The sequence below is a fragment of the Pan paniscus genome, chromosome 19 (assembly GCF_029289425.2).
Source record: "Pan paniscus chromosome 19, NHGRI_mPanPan1-v2.0_pri, whole genome shotgun sequence".
NCBI classification, from domain to species: Eukaryota; Metazoa; Chordata; class Mammalia; order Primates; family Hominidae; genus Pan; species Pan paniscus.
In genome coordinates this window covers 58,093,284-58,107,170 of record NC_073268.2, presented here as the reverse complement: position 1 = coordinate 58,107,170, position 13,887 = coordinate 58,093,284, and the positions used below count along the sequence as shown (strand labels likewise).

The following is a 13,887-nucleotide window of genomic DNA, read 5'->3' as shown; positions in this document are numbered from 1 at the left end:
TGCAGCCTCCCTAGCAGCTGGGACTACAGTCGCCCACCACCACACCCAGCTAATTTTTTGTATTTTCAGTAGAGACAGAGTTTCACCGTGTTCGCCAGGATGGTCTCGATCTCCTGCCCTCATGATCTGCCTGCCTCGGCCTCCCGAAGTGCTGGGATTACAGGTGTCAGTCACCGTGCCCGGCTGGTGGAGATTATTTTTTAACATCTTCATGCATCACTTTTCCAGTTAAAAATAATAAAATTCTTGTATATGTGTGGCAGGTTTTGGTGCAAAAAAAGAGGATAATATTGTGATTTTTGTGTCCTTTCTTCATGTCCCTCCAGTAGGATGGCTTTCCAGAGGCTTCCATTCCTCACTCCGTGACTTAATCGACTATGAGCTTGGACAAGTGTGGTGGAGATAATGAGGATATGAGATAACTTCATAGTTATTTGAAGATTGGGTGAGAAAATCCACAAAAAGCATTCAGCACATGGCAATACTCAGTGAAGGCTATTTTCCTCAACTATAGGAGCTTTTTCCTTTGATCTATTTCTTGATCTACCTGTCCTCCTGATGGGACACTCCCTACCCTGGGAACACTGGAAACAGTTTGGCAAGTGGCTTCCCGGGCCGGAAACAGTGACTCATTGGCATCTGGAATACAGCGGTTTCCAGAACAATCCCACTAGCACCAGCTAAAATCTATGTCTAGGGATTGGCAGAGAGGAGGGGCCCTGGCAAGTAGACCCCCTTTCCTAGAAACCTCTTTCCTTTGATGCCAGGGAACATTTGCCAAGAAATGGCCATAGGTCTGCCACCTGCACTCAGTGTCAACAGGGAACTTCCTTGATGATGAATGTAGGAAATGTGGGGCAAACGTCAACTACACTTCCCGACTGAAAACTAAAAGTGTTCGCTGAAAGTCAAAGTAGAAGGAAAAAAGCATATGAGGTGCCAAACCAATTTCCAGGAACTTCTCCAGGATCTAGCTTTAGGGCAAAGAAAAACGAGTTGTTCTAGAAACAGTTTCCTTATCTGATGGAAATAAAATGACAGGCTATGAGCATGATGTTTCTTAGTCTCTCCTGATACCTCCATCTGGTGAGGAACTTTTATTATCCCTAAGCCACCTGTGACATTATACCTGGACCTAAGTTTCAAATTCTCTGCTATCTTAGCACGTTTCAAGCTCTTAGATTTCCTGTTATCTCCAGAGGGGCCCATTCTACTGGTCTCTTGTTTGAGAAAAAGAGAAACTGGGAGAAAGAGTTGTTCTTTTCTCTTGAATTTCTGCCAAGGTTTTATTTCATTAATTGACAATGGATGTGCCATGCAGATCCAGCCACAGGGACATATCACCGCCCTAAGCCCCCACAACTTCTGCACCCTCCACCCAAACACACATCACCAAAAGCTGTATAAGGCACAGCAGGAAACTAGCAAGAAGGAGGAGAGACAGACACAGACAGAGATTGCACAGAGACAGTGGGACAGAGATGGGGACGGAGCAACCTACTCCACATAGTTTCCAAAACCAAGTGCAATGTATATTTACACTGACCCAGCAGGCAGACGCTGAGGCTAGTCTTTTTCAGGTATGCTCAGAGCATAGTAGTGGCGTCAGTGGACCTAGCAGCTGCAGCCAGCCGGGCACACCATCCCCCACCGCCCTCTCCCAAATGGATGAATGGACCCCAAGCACTCACCTCCTTGTCCCTGCGGGCTGCATCCAGGGAGACTATGGTGTGGCCACTGTGCTCCTGGCAACAGTCCTGGCAGATGCACTGCTGATCAGGGCAGCAGAAGGCAGACAGTGGGCTGTGGTGGGCAGGGCAGTATCGCCAGTTGTGGTCCTTCACTGGCTCGGTCAGCAGGTGGCTTTGCAGTTTGATGTTCACCTGATGCGGCTGCAAGTGCTCTTCACAGTAATTCACCATGCAGGTTAGACAGGACTTCACTGCCTTCACTCTTCTGGTGTCATCAAGGCAGAAGTCACACAGGACCTCTTTCCCCTCACCAGCAGGATCCCCCTGCTCTGCAGAGTCGCTGTCCTGTTCCTCCGTCTCCCTGCCAAGCTTCTCCGAGGAGCCCACGTCCTCTTCTTCCACTGGGCTGGCTGACCCAGAATCTGGGCTGGGTGACCCAGAGTCTGGGCTGAGAGGGGCTGGGGGCTGAGCAGTGGCCCTGGGCAGTGGCCCTGGAGCCATTAGATCCAACTCAGCCATCTGGGAGGCTCTGCTCCTAGGCTGTCTTTCTTCTGTCCCTTGGCCCAGGATCTGTGCAGCCCAAGTCAGACAAGAGAACCACGCCTAGATGATTGCAGCTGCTTCAAGATTTTAACTGTTTCCTCCCTCCCAGAGGAAGCTCGGCCACTCATTACTGTGTGCTGGCGCTGGATGGCAGCCAGATGCGATGACGACAAGGCAGCTAGAGTACTCAGGCTCAGGACAGCCGGCTCAGGCTCAGGCTGCCTCCCCAGGTCCAGCCCTGAAACTTCTATTCTTATGTGAATCATCTGAACCCCATAGGCTCTGCTGAAGACCACGTGTCTCTGTGCCTGCTCTGGAAAGGACAGAAGATTCCTGAGCTCTGTTATAAGCCTGTGTGGCTTTGTGTGGTCTGACAAGCGACATTTTTTTTTTGTTTTCATTTTTAAAGAGAAGTAAAATGTAAGGACTTCAACACCAGGACAGCCATTCATCTATTCCCATCTCATAGAACTGGACATGAGGCAGCTAGGAATAGGATGCATGTTTCTTTTCTTTTTTTTTTTTTTTTTTTTTGAGACAGAGTCTCACTCTGTCACCCAGGCTGGAGTGCAGTGGTGTGATCTCGGCTCACTGCAACCTCCGCCCTCCAAGTTCAAGTGATTCTCCTGCCTCAGCCTCCCGAGTAGCTGGGATTACAGGTGCCTGCCACCGTGCCCGGCTAATTTGTTTTTTTTTTTTTTTTGTATTTTTAGTAGAGACGGGGTTTCACCATCTTGGCCAGGCTGGTCTTGAACCCCTGATCTCGTGATCCACCCGCCTTGGCCTCCCAAAGTGCTAGGATTACAGCTGTGAGCCACCGTGCCCAGCTTTTTTTTTTTTTTTTTTGAGACACAGTCTCACTCTGTCGCCCAGGCTGGAGTACAGTATGGGATCTTGGCTCACTACAACCTCCGCCTCCTGGGTTTGTGATTCTTCTGCCTCAGCCTCCTGAGTAGCTGGGATTACAGGCACCCACCACCACGCCTGGCTCATTTTTGTATTATTAGTAGAGACAGTGTTTCACCATGTTGGCCAGGCTGGTCTCGAACCCTTGACTTCAGGTGATCTGCCTGCCTGGGCTTCCCAATGTGCTGGGATTACAGGCATGAGCCACTGTGCCCAGCCAGGATGCATACTTCTGATGCTGACCTTTCCATATCATCTTCCTGAACATTCCAGTAATGTCCATCACACTTGAGATGAACATCACGTGGGTACTCAGTGGAGATCAGGAGGGTCAGGGAAGACTTGTCTCCTTCCACAGAATGCTCCCTTCAGGTTAACAGCCCTTTTGCCCACTTAACAAAACATTCCTAGACATGGTGTTATAGTTGAGACACTTGTTCCCACAAACCTCATGTTGAGATTTGATCCCCAATACTGGAGGTGGGGCCTGGTGGGAAGTGTTTGGGTCATAGGGGTGGATCCCTCATGAACGGCTCGGTGCCATCCCCACAGTGATGAGTGAGTTCTCGTTCTATTAATATTAGCTGCCACAAGATCTGATTGTTAAAAAAGAGCCTGGCACCACCCCCTCTCTTAATTCCTCTCTCTCCATGTGACCTGCCCACTCCGGCTCCCCTACCCCTTCCACTGTGGATGGAAGCGGCCTGAGGCCCTCACCAGAAGCAGATGCCAGCACCATGCTTCTTGTACAGCCTGCAAAACCGTGAGCCAAAAGATCTGTTTTCTTTATATGTTACCCCCACCCCCTCACGTATTCCTTTACAGCAACACAAACACAGTAAGACGCATGGTGTATGAGCTTGCCAGGGCTGCCATAGCAAAGAACCATACACTGGTTGGCTTCAACAACAGAAACGCATTTCCTCACAGTTCTAGAAGCTGGATCAAGTCACTGGCAGGGCTGCTTTCTTCTGAGGCCTCTCCTTGGCTTGCAGATGGCTTCTCCTGTGTCTTCACATGGTCTTCCCTTTGTACGTATCTGTGTCCTAATCTCCTCTTCTTATAAGGACACCAGTAAGACTAGATTAGGGCCCACCATCAATTACCTGTTTAAAGACTTTCTCCCCAAATACAGTCACATCTGAGGTATTAAGGGCAAAGATTTCAACATACACATTTGTAGGGGAAGGAGACACAATTCAGCCCATAACACACGGTCAGGGCATGAGATTGGAAGCCTCTAGCTCCTTAGAAGAAAGGAGCTGCGAGGCATGACCCCTGGATGGGGGTACACAGTGTACCCAGCATTTGCAGATGGATACAAAGGAATCCAGGATTATTCCAGGGTACCTGAACCCCAAATTCTAGAGCTTTCTACAGTTTTCCCTGGGATTATTTAATCAGATACATTTGAACTCAAATGGATTTGGAAGGCAAATGGAAGAGAGAGAGATTTGGTGGAGGGGGAGGGGTCAGATCCAGCTAGCCCCAGGGATCAGGCATTAGGATGGTTCCAAGATATCACACTCCCTATGGCTCTGCATCCCTTCGGTGAGTTCTATAGGATTTGGATTAAACTAAATAAACACAGGGATGTTTCTTGTCACTGACTAGTACTTTTCAGAAATCCAAGAGACCTAGTGACTACTCAGAGTTAGAAGGCACTGAAGACTTTACAAATTCATTCCAGACACAGTGCTGTTTATTTTCAACCATGCATAGAATACGCATAAGTAGCCCTTTTTAGCGATGTAACGTTTCCTCACTGTCCCTGTCCTGACTGCCCTCTTCCACTGCTGAAGACCCTCAGGAGAGGTTTCCTTCTTTCTGATCCTGGCCAGGGTCAGAAACATGCATCCTATTCCTAGCTGCCTCAGGTCCAGTTCTACTGGAAAAGGAATTAAAAGAAATTAAAGAATGTGTAAGCAAAAATTCATTGTATGTAAGAAAACCCAATTCCCCCTGAGGAAGAGAAAGAGCTGAAGTCCTTTAAAAATTAACTGCTTGTTTTTCTGTGGCCAGTGAGCCTTCTCTCTCCCTTTCCCAGGCATTGTGAAGACGCTGTTTCTCTAGCTCTGCAGCTGCAAGGTCACTAGGCAGATAAACTCAAGTTGTAAAACATGTTTTTTCCTTGAAAAGTAAGAAATGATGTAATGCATGTCTTAATTGAATAACTGTCTTTGTTTCTCACTTCTGTAATATGCTTCCCCCTGCACAGATCTCCCCCTGCCCCATAAAATGCTTAAAAGGTAACCAGACTATTTGTTCGGGGCTCAGTCTTTTTGGATGTTAATCTGACTGGGCCAGTGCACCTAAATAATAAATAATAAGTATCCTCCTCAACCCCTTGGTCTCTTTGATTCCTTAATTATCCCACAGCACTATGAGATGGGGAAAGATGAATAGCTGTCCCGTCATTGAAGTCCTTATATTTTGAGTCCTTTTTAAAAATTGAAAAAAAAAAATATAGCTTGTCAGAGACCACACAAAGCCATACAGGCTTCTGTCAGAGCTCCGGAATTTAATTTCATGGTTTTCATGTCTCCAGCCAGGAGGACTGGCTTCTCCCAGTCCAGACCATTGTCAGTGTTTTCTCCAGTATTAACGGACAGGTGTGCTTTCCTTTTAATCCCTTTTTCAGAGTGACCTGGTACTGGAGGCTGAACTGGTCCACCCGCATACCATAGGGCCTCTGATCTCTCTGAGAACGGGGAAGAAAAGGTAGTTGCCCTGCCTGGCCCTTTCTACAGCTTCAGTAGAAATCACAAGGCATACATCCTGCTTGGGTTTCCACGTGGCTCACTTCTTCCTCATTCCTTCCCTCCCTATCTCATTCCCACCCTTTCTTCTCTCATGAATTGTTTCATACCTGCTTCTCCATGGCTAACCCTTTTAGAGCAGTTCATGGGAGTGCTCAGCCCTTCATCAATGCCCCACTGAAGTCCTGAGCTAGCAGACATTCCACAGTGGTGTGGAAAACAGGAAATGGGAATGAGGGCCCTGGCCTGGCCTTTGCCAATCATTTGATCTCTCTTTTTTTTTTTTTTTTGAGACAGAGTATCGCTCTGTCGCCCAGGCTGGAGTTCAGTGGCATGATCTCGGCTCACTGCAAGCTCTGCCTCCCGGGTTCATGCCATTCTCCTGCCTCAGCCTCCCGAGTAGCTGGGACTACACGCGCCCACCACACCTGGTTAATTTTTTGTATTTTTAGTAGAGACGGGGTTTCACTATGTTAGCCAGGATGGTCTCAATCTCCTGACCTCGTGATCTGCCTGCCTCGGCCTCCCAAAGTGCTGGGAGTACAGGTGTGAGCCACCGCGCCCAATGCGTGTCCCCTCTTAACCTTAGTTTCCTTGTCCATGAAATGAGTATGTTGTCCTAAGTCAGGGCCAGTAAATCAATTTCTATTTTGCCCTCTGAGGAATTATGTTGCGGTGGGGTCTAAGTGCACGTCCGAGCTCAATGGGAGATGGCATCAGCTCAGGTTGGGATATCTGGCAGGGGCATGGGATTAGGAGTGGTGGCCCCTCTGGAGGCTCATCTCCAGCCCTCTGGGACCACAAAATTCACCACAACTTCTAAGTCCCCTCTAATGCCAACCCTCAAAGCAGAACACCACTAGGCCCAAGCTCTGATCCTGCTTCCAGGGAGAGTGACACATCCCATCAAGCCTCAAATGCCCATGCTCAAGCCCCCAGCACCCAAATATTGAGGCCAGAAAGTCACATGATTCTTTTGAACTCAAATTCCCTATTGCTTCAAAGGCTCTACAGTCACCACCCCACTTTGCTCCCACTGAGCCCTGGGGCATCTTGATACTCTGTCTCTCCTCGGATTCTGCTTTGCTCCTTGTCTTAACCAAAACTTGAATGTCTCCCAAAGACAATTTCTCCTGCCACCTCTCAACCCGTGTAGCTCCTTCTCTCATTTCCTATGCCTAGGTGGGATGGGAGTCCTCCTCAGCCCCCATCACAACATCTAGACCATCGCCCCTCCCCAGCCCCTTTGCAAACCCTGCTCCCCTTATGTGCCCCAAAATACCACGCCTCCTCTCCTCCTGGCTGTCTTCTACAGCCTCCCAGTCATTCCCCTTAGTGACAGAAGATTTAATGCTTCTGGCTCCCAGCCTCCCCCTCTACCCCAACTCTGTTATTCTCAGAACGTTCTACCTCTGAATGCCTTTTTTGTTTTTTATTTGGTTGGTTTGGTTTTTGTTTTTTGAAACAGGGTCTCAAAACTTTGTCGCCCAGGCTGTAACGTAGTGGTGCAATCACAGCTCACTGCAGCCTCAACCTCCCAGGCTCAAGTGATCCTCCCACCTCAGCCCTCAGCCTCCCAAGTAGCTGGGACTACAAGTGCTCCACCACACTTGGCTAATTTGTAAGTTTTTAAATTTTTTGTAGAGATGGGGTCTCACTATGTTGCCCAGGTGAGTTTCAAACTCCTGGGCTCATGCAATCCTCCCTTCACAACCTCCCAAACTGCTGGGATTACAAGTGTGAGCCACTGCATCCAGCCTCTGAATGCTTGCCACCTACCCTATGGTCACCACCCACATCTGGATTTATTTTTATTTTTAATTGTGATAAAATACAGACAAATACACATAAAATACAAATAACATAAAATTTACCATCTTAACTGCTTTTATTAAAAGACAGGATCTTGTTATGTTGCCCAGGCTGGGTTGTTTGTTTGTTTGTCTGTCTTTGAGACAGGGTCTCCCTCTGTTGCCCAGGCTAGATTGTAGTGGTGTGATCACAGCTCACGGCAGCCTTGAACTCCTGGGCTCAAGTGATCCTCCCATCTCCACCTCCCAAGTAGCTGGGATTACAGGTGCACACTACTGTGCCTGGGTCATTATAACCATTGGTAAGTGTACAGTTCAGTGGCTTTAAGTACATTCACACTGTTGTGCAGTTGTCACCACCATCTATCTCCACAACTCTTTTCATCTTGCAAAACTGAAACTGTAGCCATTAACCAATAACTCCTCATTCCCTCTCCCCCTCCAGCCTTTGGAAGCTACCGTTCTACTTTCTGTCTATAATTGTGACTACTCTAGGCACTTCATAGGAGTGAAATCATACAGTGTTTGTCTTTTTGTGACTGGCTTATTTCACTTGGCATAATGTCTTCAAGGTTCATTCGTATCGTAGCATGCATCTGAATTTCCTTCCTCACACCTGGAGTCTGCATTCAACAGAAATCCCAACCTCCAAACTTAAGAATTGAGAATCCTACTGACTATGCCTACAGCTTGCTTAAATGCCCCGTGGAAAAAATGCCTCAGGTTCATCAGGTGTTGATTGGACATCATTGGCTTCCTCTTAACCCCAAGCATTCAGGGGCTAAAATGAAGTATCTCTTGCATAAAATGAAGTGTCTCTCTTGCCTTCACAAAACAAATGTAACTTCACCTAGATATTCTTTTTTCCTAAACCAAACCTACCACCAGGAATGTGAGGTCAAGGTGTGGCTCAGGATTCCTTTCCAGAATTGAGGGAGGAATCCCCACCCAGAATTCTGATGACTCAAATGCTACCAAGATATGTGGTAGGCAATTGGCAGTAGGTAGGTAAGTATTCATCTTTCATCCTGTTGAGTCTTGACAAATAATCCCACCAATGGACAAACTCTGAAAGTTATGTCCTCTGAAAGGATATAAGCAATGCCTGCCAACAGGTTCCCTCCTGGTTTAGGGGTTTAAGGCCATCATTCTCAGGACTCTAGGTTAACTCAAGTAAGAAGAGCTTTCTTAACCCAAAGACTCTCTCTAGCAGTTTCTGGCTAAAGAAGCTATCCAAGTGTTTTTGCTAAGCCAAAACAGCCTTTCATTTGTCTCTTCAAAATCTCACTGGATTTTTTTCATTTGTGTCTCTGCTGAGTCACACAGAGCTATGATTCACAAACACAGGTAATATTTGTCCACCAGACTTCAAGACAAATCAGCCCATCAGACTGAGAAAAATAAAAATAATATCATAAACTGATCGTAACCCTGAATTTGATTGATTTATGGGACTGTACTTTATTGAGATTGTGTCCTTCCTCCTTTTCTGGAATTAAAGGTCTTATCTTTTCTGAAATAATAGTAATGAGTGTAGGATTGGGAATGTCCGGAAGAGTGACATCTAAGTCAGTCCTCCAAATTCACTTTGCAATTTTTCTCGTAAAATCTCAAAGTCTGAGAACCACTGAGCTGGAAGTCACATCACTCCTCTAGAAACCAGCCCAGAATTTTACTGGCTTACCTGGAGGTGCAGGCCCAATGAACTTTCTGGTTTGGGGTCACTATCAGCAAACTGGTCTCCAGCCCTGTCTTTCTCCTAAAAGAAGAAGATGGCCTCTTGGATCACTTTGGTAATTAATTACCACTAACAAAGGAACAAAATAAAGGTGAGACAAACAGCAGATTACAGACACTAAGGGCCGTTGCTCCTAGTCTCAGAACACGATTGTTGTAATGACGGCTCCTCCCCAAGAAGGAGGGGCTGTCCCAGGGCACTGCACGTACCTTCCCTTCACAAAGACAGGAGGACACACCAGTTGGTACAGAAGACGAGATTGCCAGCTCAGTACCTGGCACACAGCCTGAAGGACCCCACTATTGGATGAAGAAAACACCGAAGTCAGCTTCAACTATGCCCTTAGCGATGGACATCTGCCAGCTAAGGAGGTGCACCACGGTCATTTCTTCCCTAAGTCTCCGAAGGTCTAGTCCTGGGCTGTTCTAGGGTTCTCTTTTGTCTTCCAGTGAGGTGTGGCTGTGGTGCACGGGCACCGCTTTGATCACTTCTCAGACCACCCAAGCTTACGGGGCCAGAATTAGCAGCTAGACCACCTAGAAACCTACTTGGGGGAGTCTGCAATGCCCTGGAAATGGAGAGCTCAAGAATTTGACCACATCTCAAATGACTCTCAGTAAATTCCAGACACAAGGGCGTGACATTTTATGCGGCACATAGCACATTTGAACTATGCTTTGTTGAATCTCCGTATCAACCTCTGTAATAACTCTAACATTGGTATGAAACCTAAATAATCACACAAATCTAACTCTAGTTACCTTTATGGCTTATGCCTAAAAATGTCAAAACAACCTACACATAATAAATGAAGTAAATCTTTAAAAAATCTGTAACAAATGTTCTCTTGCCCTGGGACAGGAGATGGTTTCCCAGGCTGGCTCCCCTGAGGTCCTGAGCCAATTGTTGTTTCAGCACTGCTGGTTTTCTAGAACTTGGGCAGCTGTCCAGCTCCCAGTCAAAATGGGCACGTCTAATCTTGCTATTTGCCAGGATACCACACATTCCAGGGAGCCGCACTCACCTTCAAAAAGGGCAGACTTAGGCCAGGTGTGAATGCCTCCAGGGCACTGAGAAGCAGCTCAGCAAGGCCAATGGCCAGGGCAGGGCAGGCCGGGCTTGCTGGGCAGGAGCACACAGGTAGGTAAGCGAACAGACACCTTCAGGTAGCAACAAGTTACAGGGTGGGGGTGAGGGTCCTCTTGCTTTTCCTAGTGAGGTATAGCCCTTCAGTGTTGGAAAGAATCTCAGAAAACCATCCCCTCCACCCTTCACCTTCCCAATATTTACTCAGAGGTTTGTTTTTTCTTTTTTTAAACAATAAGTAAGGACCACAGACCTAGACCCCTCAACAAAGGAAGGAAAAAACATTGTTCATTCAAGGGCCAAAAAATGTGCCCCTCCCTCGATTGCTGTGGCTAGGGCCAGAGGACAATGGGCCAGTTCCTCTATAAACAACATAGTCTGCCTCAGCCAAGTCCGCTAGGGATGGCTTATGTCTCAGCAGCCACTGAAGCTCAATTCTTCATTCCACTTCCCCTAGGACACTCATTTGCTCAAATGGTTTTGATTTCCACTTCACTGCTGAAAACCAGATGGTTAAACACTCCCTATTTCTATACCCCTGATTGTCTGCATGGAGGAAGCCTAACATCTGTACATGGGTTTCCTGGGATGAGAGGCAGCCCTCCTCCAATCATGGTGCATAGACTCAGGAAGCAAATAAAGCAACAAGAATGCTGGAAAGAATACAGAGCGGCCGGGCGCGATGGCTCACGCCTGTAATCCCAGCACTTTGGGAGGCCGAGGCGGGTGGATCACGAGGTCAGGAGATTGAGAACAACCTGGTTAACACGGTGAAACCCCATCTCTACTAAAAATACAAAAAATTAGCCGGGCGTGGTGGCAGGCGCCTGTAGTCCCAGCTACTTGGGAGGCTGAGGCAGGAGAATGGTGTGAACCTGGGAGGCAGAGTTTGCAGTGAGCCAAGATCGCGCCACTGCACTCCAGCCTGGGCGACAGAGCGAGACTCCATTTCAAAAAAAAAAAAAAAAAAAAAGAACACAGAGGGGCTATTGCCTCCGTGAGAGCAAAATAACCACTGCCTTGTCAAGAGTATTTTAGTAGTAGGAAGGAAACAGGCATATTAATCAGAAGACCTGGTAAATGGTAGATGTTATGGAGGGCTCCCAATATGGTCAGAAAGAAAATCTGGAGTTAGAAGTGTCAAGTGGTCAGAGTCCTGATCCCAGCACCTTTTAGCTGTGTGACCTTTGTAAGTAGCTTACCTCTCTGAATCTGTGTCCTCCTCTAAAATGGGGATGTAGTATCTGCTCCAATAAACTTACAGCAACCTTACAAAAACCTTATGGTTTGTGAGAAAATGAAAGTGAACACATCATGCAAATGCAAAGGAACTTGTATGCTAATCTTATGGGTACAAACACAGCAGGATTTGAGGAGGTGAAGGCTCCTTCCAGCGAGTTCTCTTAAGCTGTGAGACAAGGAGCTGGCCAAGGATCACCCTCCTCTCTCTAAAATGTAAGAAACCCCAACTTCCCCAGAAGCCTGTCACATTTATAGGCAACATTCATATTTCGCAGCTCCTTTCCCTGTATACTACGCAAGGGTCTCAGATCTGCCCAACCCCTCCTCTCAGTGTTTCTTGGAGTCCCTGGGGCACTGTCTTCCACTGGGCACCTTCTTCTCCTATCATTGCTGCCTCTGATGCCCTGCAGTCCAAATGGTGCCCAGGTTGCCTGGTAATGAAGTATAATATATTGTTTGTTAGATGAAGCCCAGAGCAAGGATGCTTAGTACAATGTGTCCCTCTAATGTTACTGAAACTGCTCATTCTCTTTACTCAGAGCGCCTTTTCTCCCTTAAGCTCCATGATGCCATGGAAGCTGGCTTGAGAGCAGCTCCTAGTGACAGATTCTGGCCTATTTAGACCCACTTTCCCACTCTGACCCTGAAATTCTGAGGTGTAGCTAAGCTTATAATTAACTCCTTCTCTCAGGATGCATTTTCCATTAGGAGGCCCCTGCTGGGGTGCCCCACAAGTGAACTACACAGGCCCAGGCATCTGAATCCCAAACTCAAGCTCCGTTCTAAATACCTCCTGGAAGAACATAGCTTTTTGTTTTTTCTTCCACAGTTTGGAAAACATGACCCTCCGACATCCATGCACTCCAGCTCCCAGGATGGGCTCTGTTTATCTGCACCAGACTTGGTTACTGCAGCCTGTCGGCCAGTGGTGACTGCTTCAGGGATAAAGAAGTCTTTGCAAATTTAAGTTGATGATATATGGAAAGAACACTGATGGCGTTTCCTTGGCTCTTAAAAGAGATATTTGTAAAACCGGCCTCTTTCCCCATGAGGAGTCAGAAATGGGGACTCCCAATGATGGAGTCAGAATTTAAATGCACACTTGTGACTCCAAAGCTTAAAAAGCTACTGTGGGGGACCTTCTTGTGGATCCTGGGATAGGAAGTGGCTGCTCCTGAGTCCCTCCAGTTTTCCTGAGTCCCAGATTCCTTAATACAACTTCACTGGGCTTTCTTTAAACTTCTTAGTTGATACTCACCCATTTCTTCTACTATTTACACACATTGCACACATTCTATTTTGAATCTCCTGGTTTTCCATTCTTAAATTTCATCTTTCCTGTAGTTGGACCCGCAGAACATGCCAGCCTCAACTCCCAAAGAGCATTTCTAGCACAAAGCTATTATTTTCATTCATGTGTTGTCTCGAGCTTGAGAGCAAATCAGCCTTTGAAAGCTGCCACTGCTGCTGCCACCACCAGCACCATCATAGCTGACTACACATTCTGTGCAGGAACTGTGCTAAGCAGGGAATACATTATCTACATGAGATACAGGGTTTTACAGATAAGAAAACAGTAACTTAATGAGATTGGGTAACTGAACCAAACCCATACATCTGATATATAGTGGAGTCAGAATTCAAATGCACACTGGTGATTACAGGGCCAGAAGCGGTCTTGGTAGGCTACATGAGGACGTTCTGGCTAATTCCAGGATAGGGCAGGGCTACTACTAGGTATCTTACAGTTGCTCAGAGGAGAGGGAGGTGGTGACTCACTAGCAGATTTGTGAGTTTCTTTAGACTTAGGCTGGTGGTGAAGAAGCTGGGCTGTGAACCCTCAGTTCCTAATTGACTGTCAGCTCTGTCTTCTCGGGAGCCTTCTCCTCCCCAAGAGAGGAGGACAAGGGCACAATACCCCCTCAGGAACTGGCATTTCTTCTTTCTCCTGAAACATCTTTCCTCATTTTAACTCTTTCCCAACCACCCAAGTGCCCTCTGGATACATCCATTTGTCCCAGTCTGGCCTGGCCTGGCAGGTAACTTGGAAAATATTTGCACGTGCCACTCTCCTCTCCACTCAGGATCGCTTCATTCATTCATTATTTATT

General features: G+C 47.1%; 1 protein-coding gene across 10 annotated transcripts in view; it reads right to left on the bottom strand.

Moving 5' to 3' along the window:
- Positions 1 to 13,887, bottom strand: part of TRIM16 (tripartite motif containing 16) — a 56,534-nt gene that overhangs the window by 20,172 nt on the left and 22,475 nt on the right. For 2 of the 10 annotated variants that reach the window (XM_055101936.3, XM_055101937.2), the window contains one exon: positions 9,395 to 9,469. The exons of 5 other annotated variants lie outside the window; for them this stretch is intronic. In XM_055101936.3, coding sequence (XP_054957911.1) covers positions 9,395 to 9,469 — 75 coding nt within the window. Of the gene's footprint in view, positions 1 to 1,691; positions 5,093 to 9,394; positions 9,470 to 9,657; positions 9,733 to 13,887 lie in introns of those variants that run through there. 3 more of the 10 variants (XM_063598716.1, XM_034942336.3, XM_034942335.3) reach the window with 3 other exon arrangements.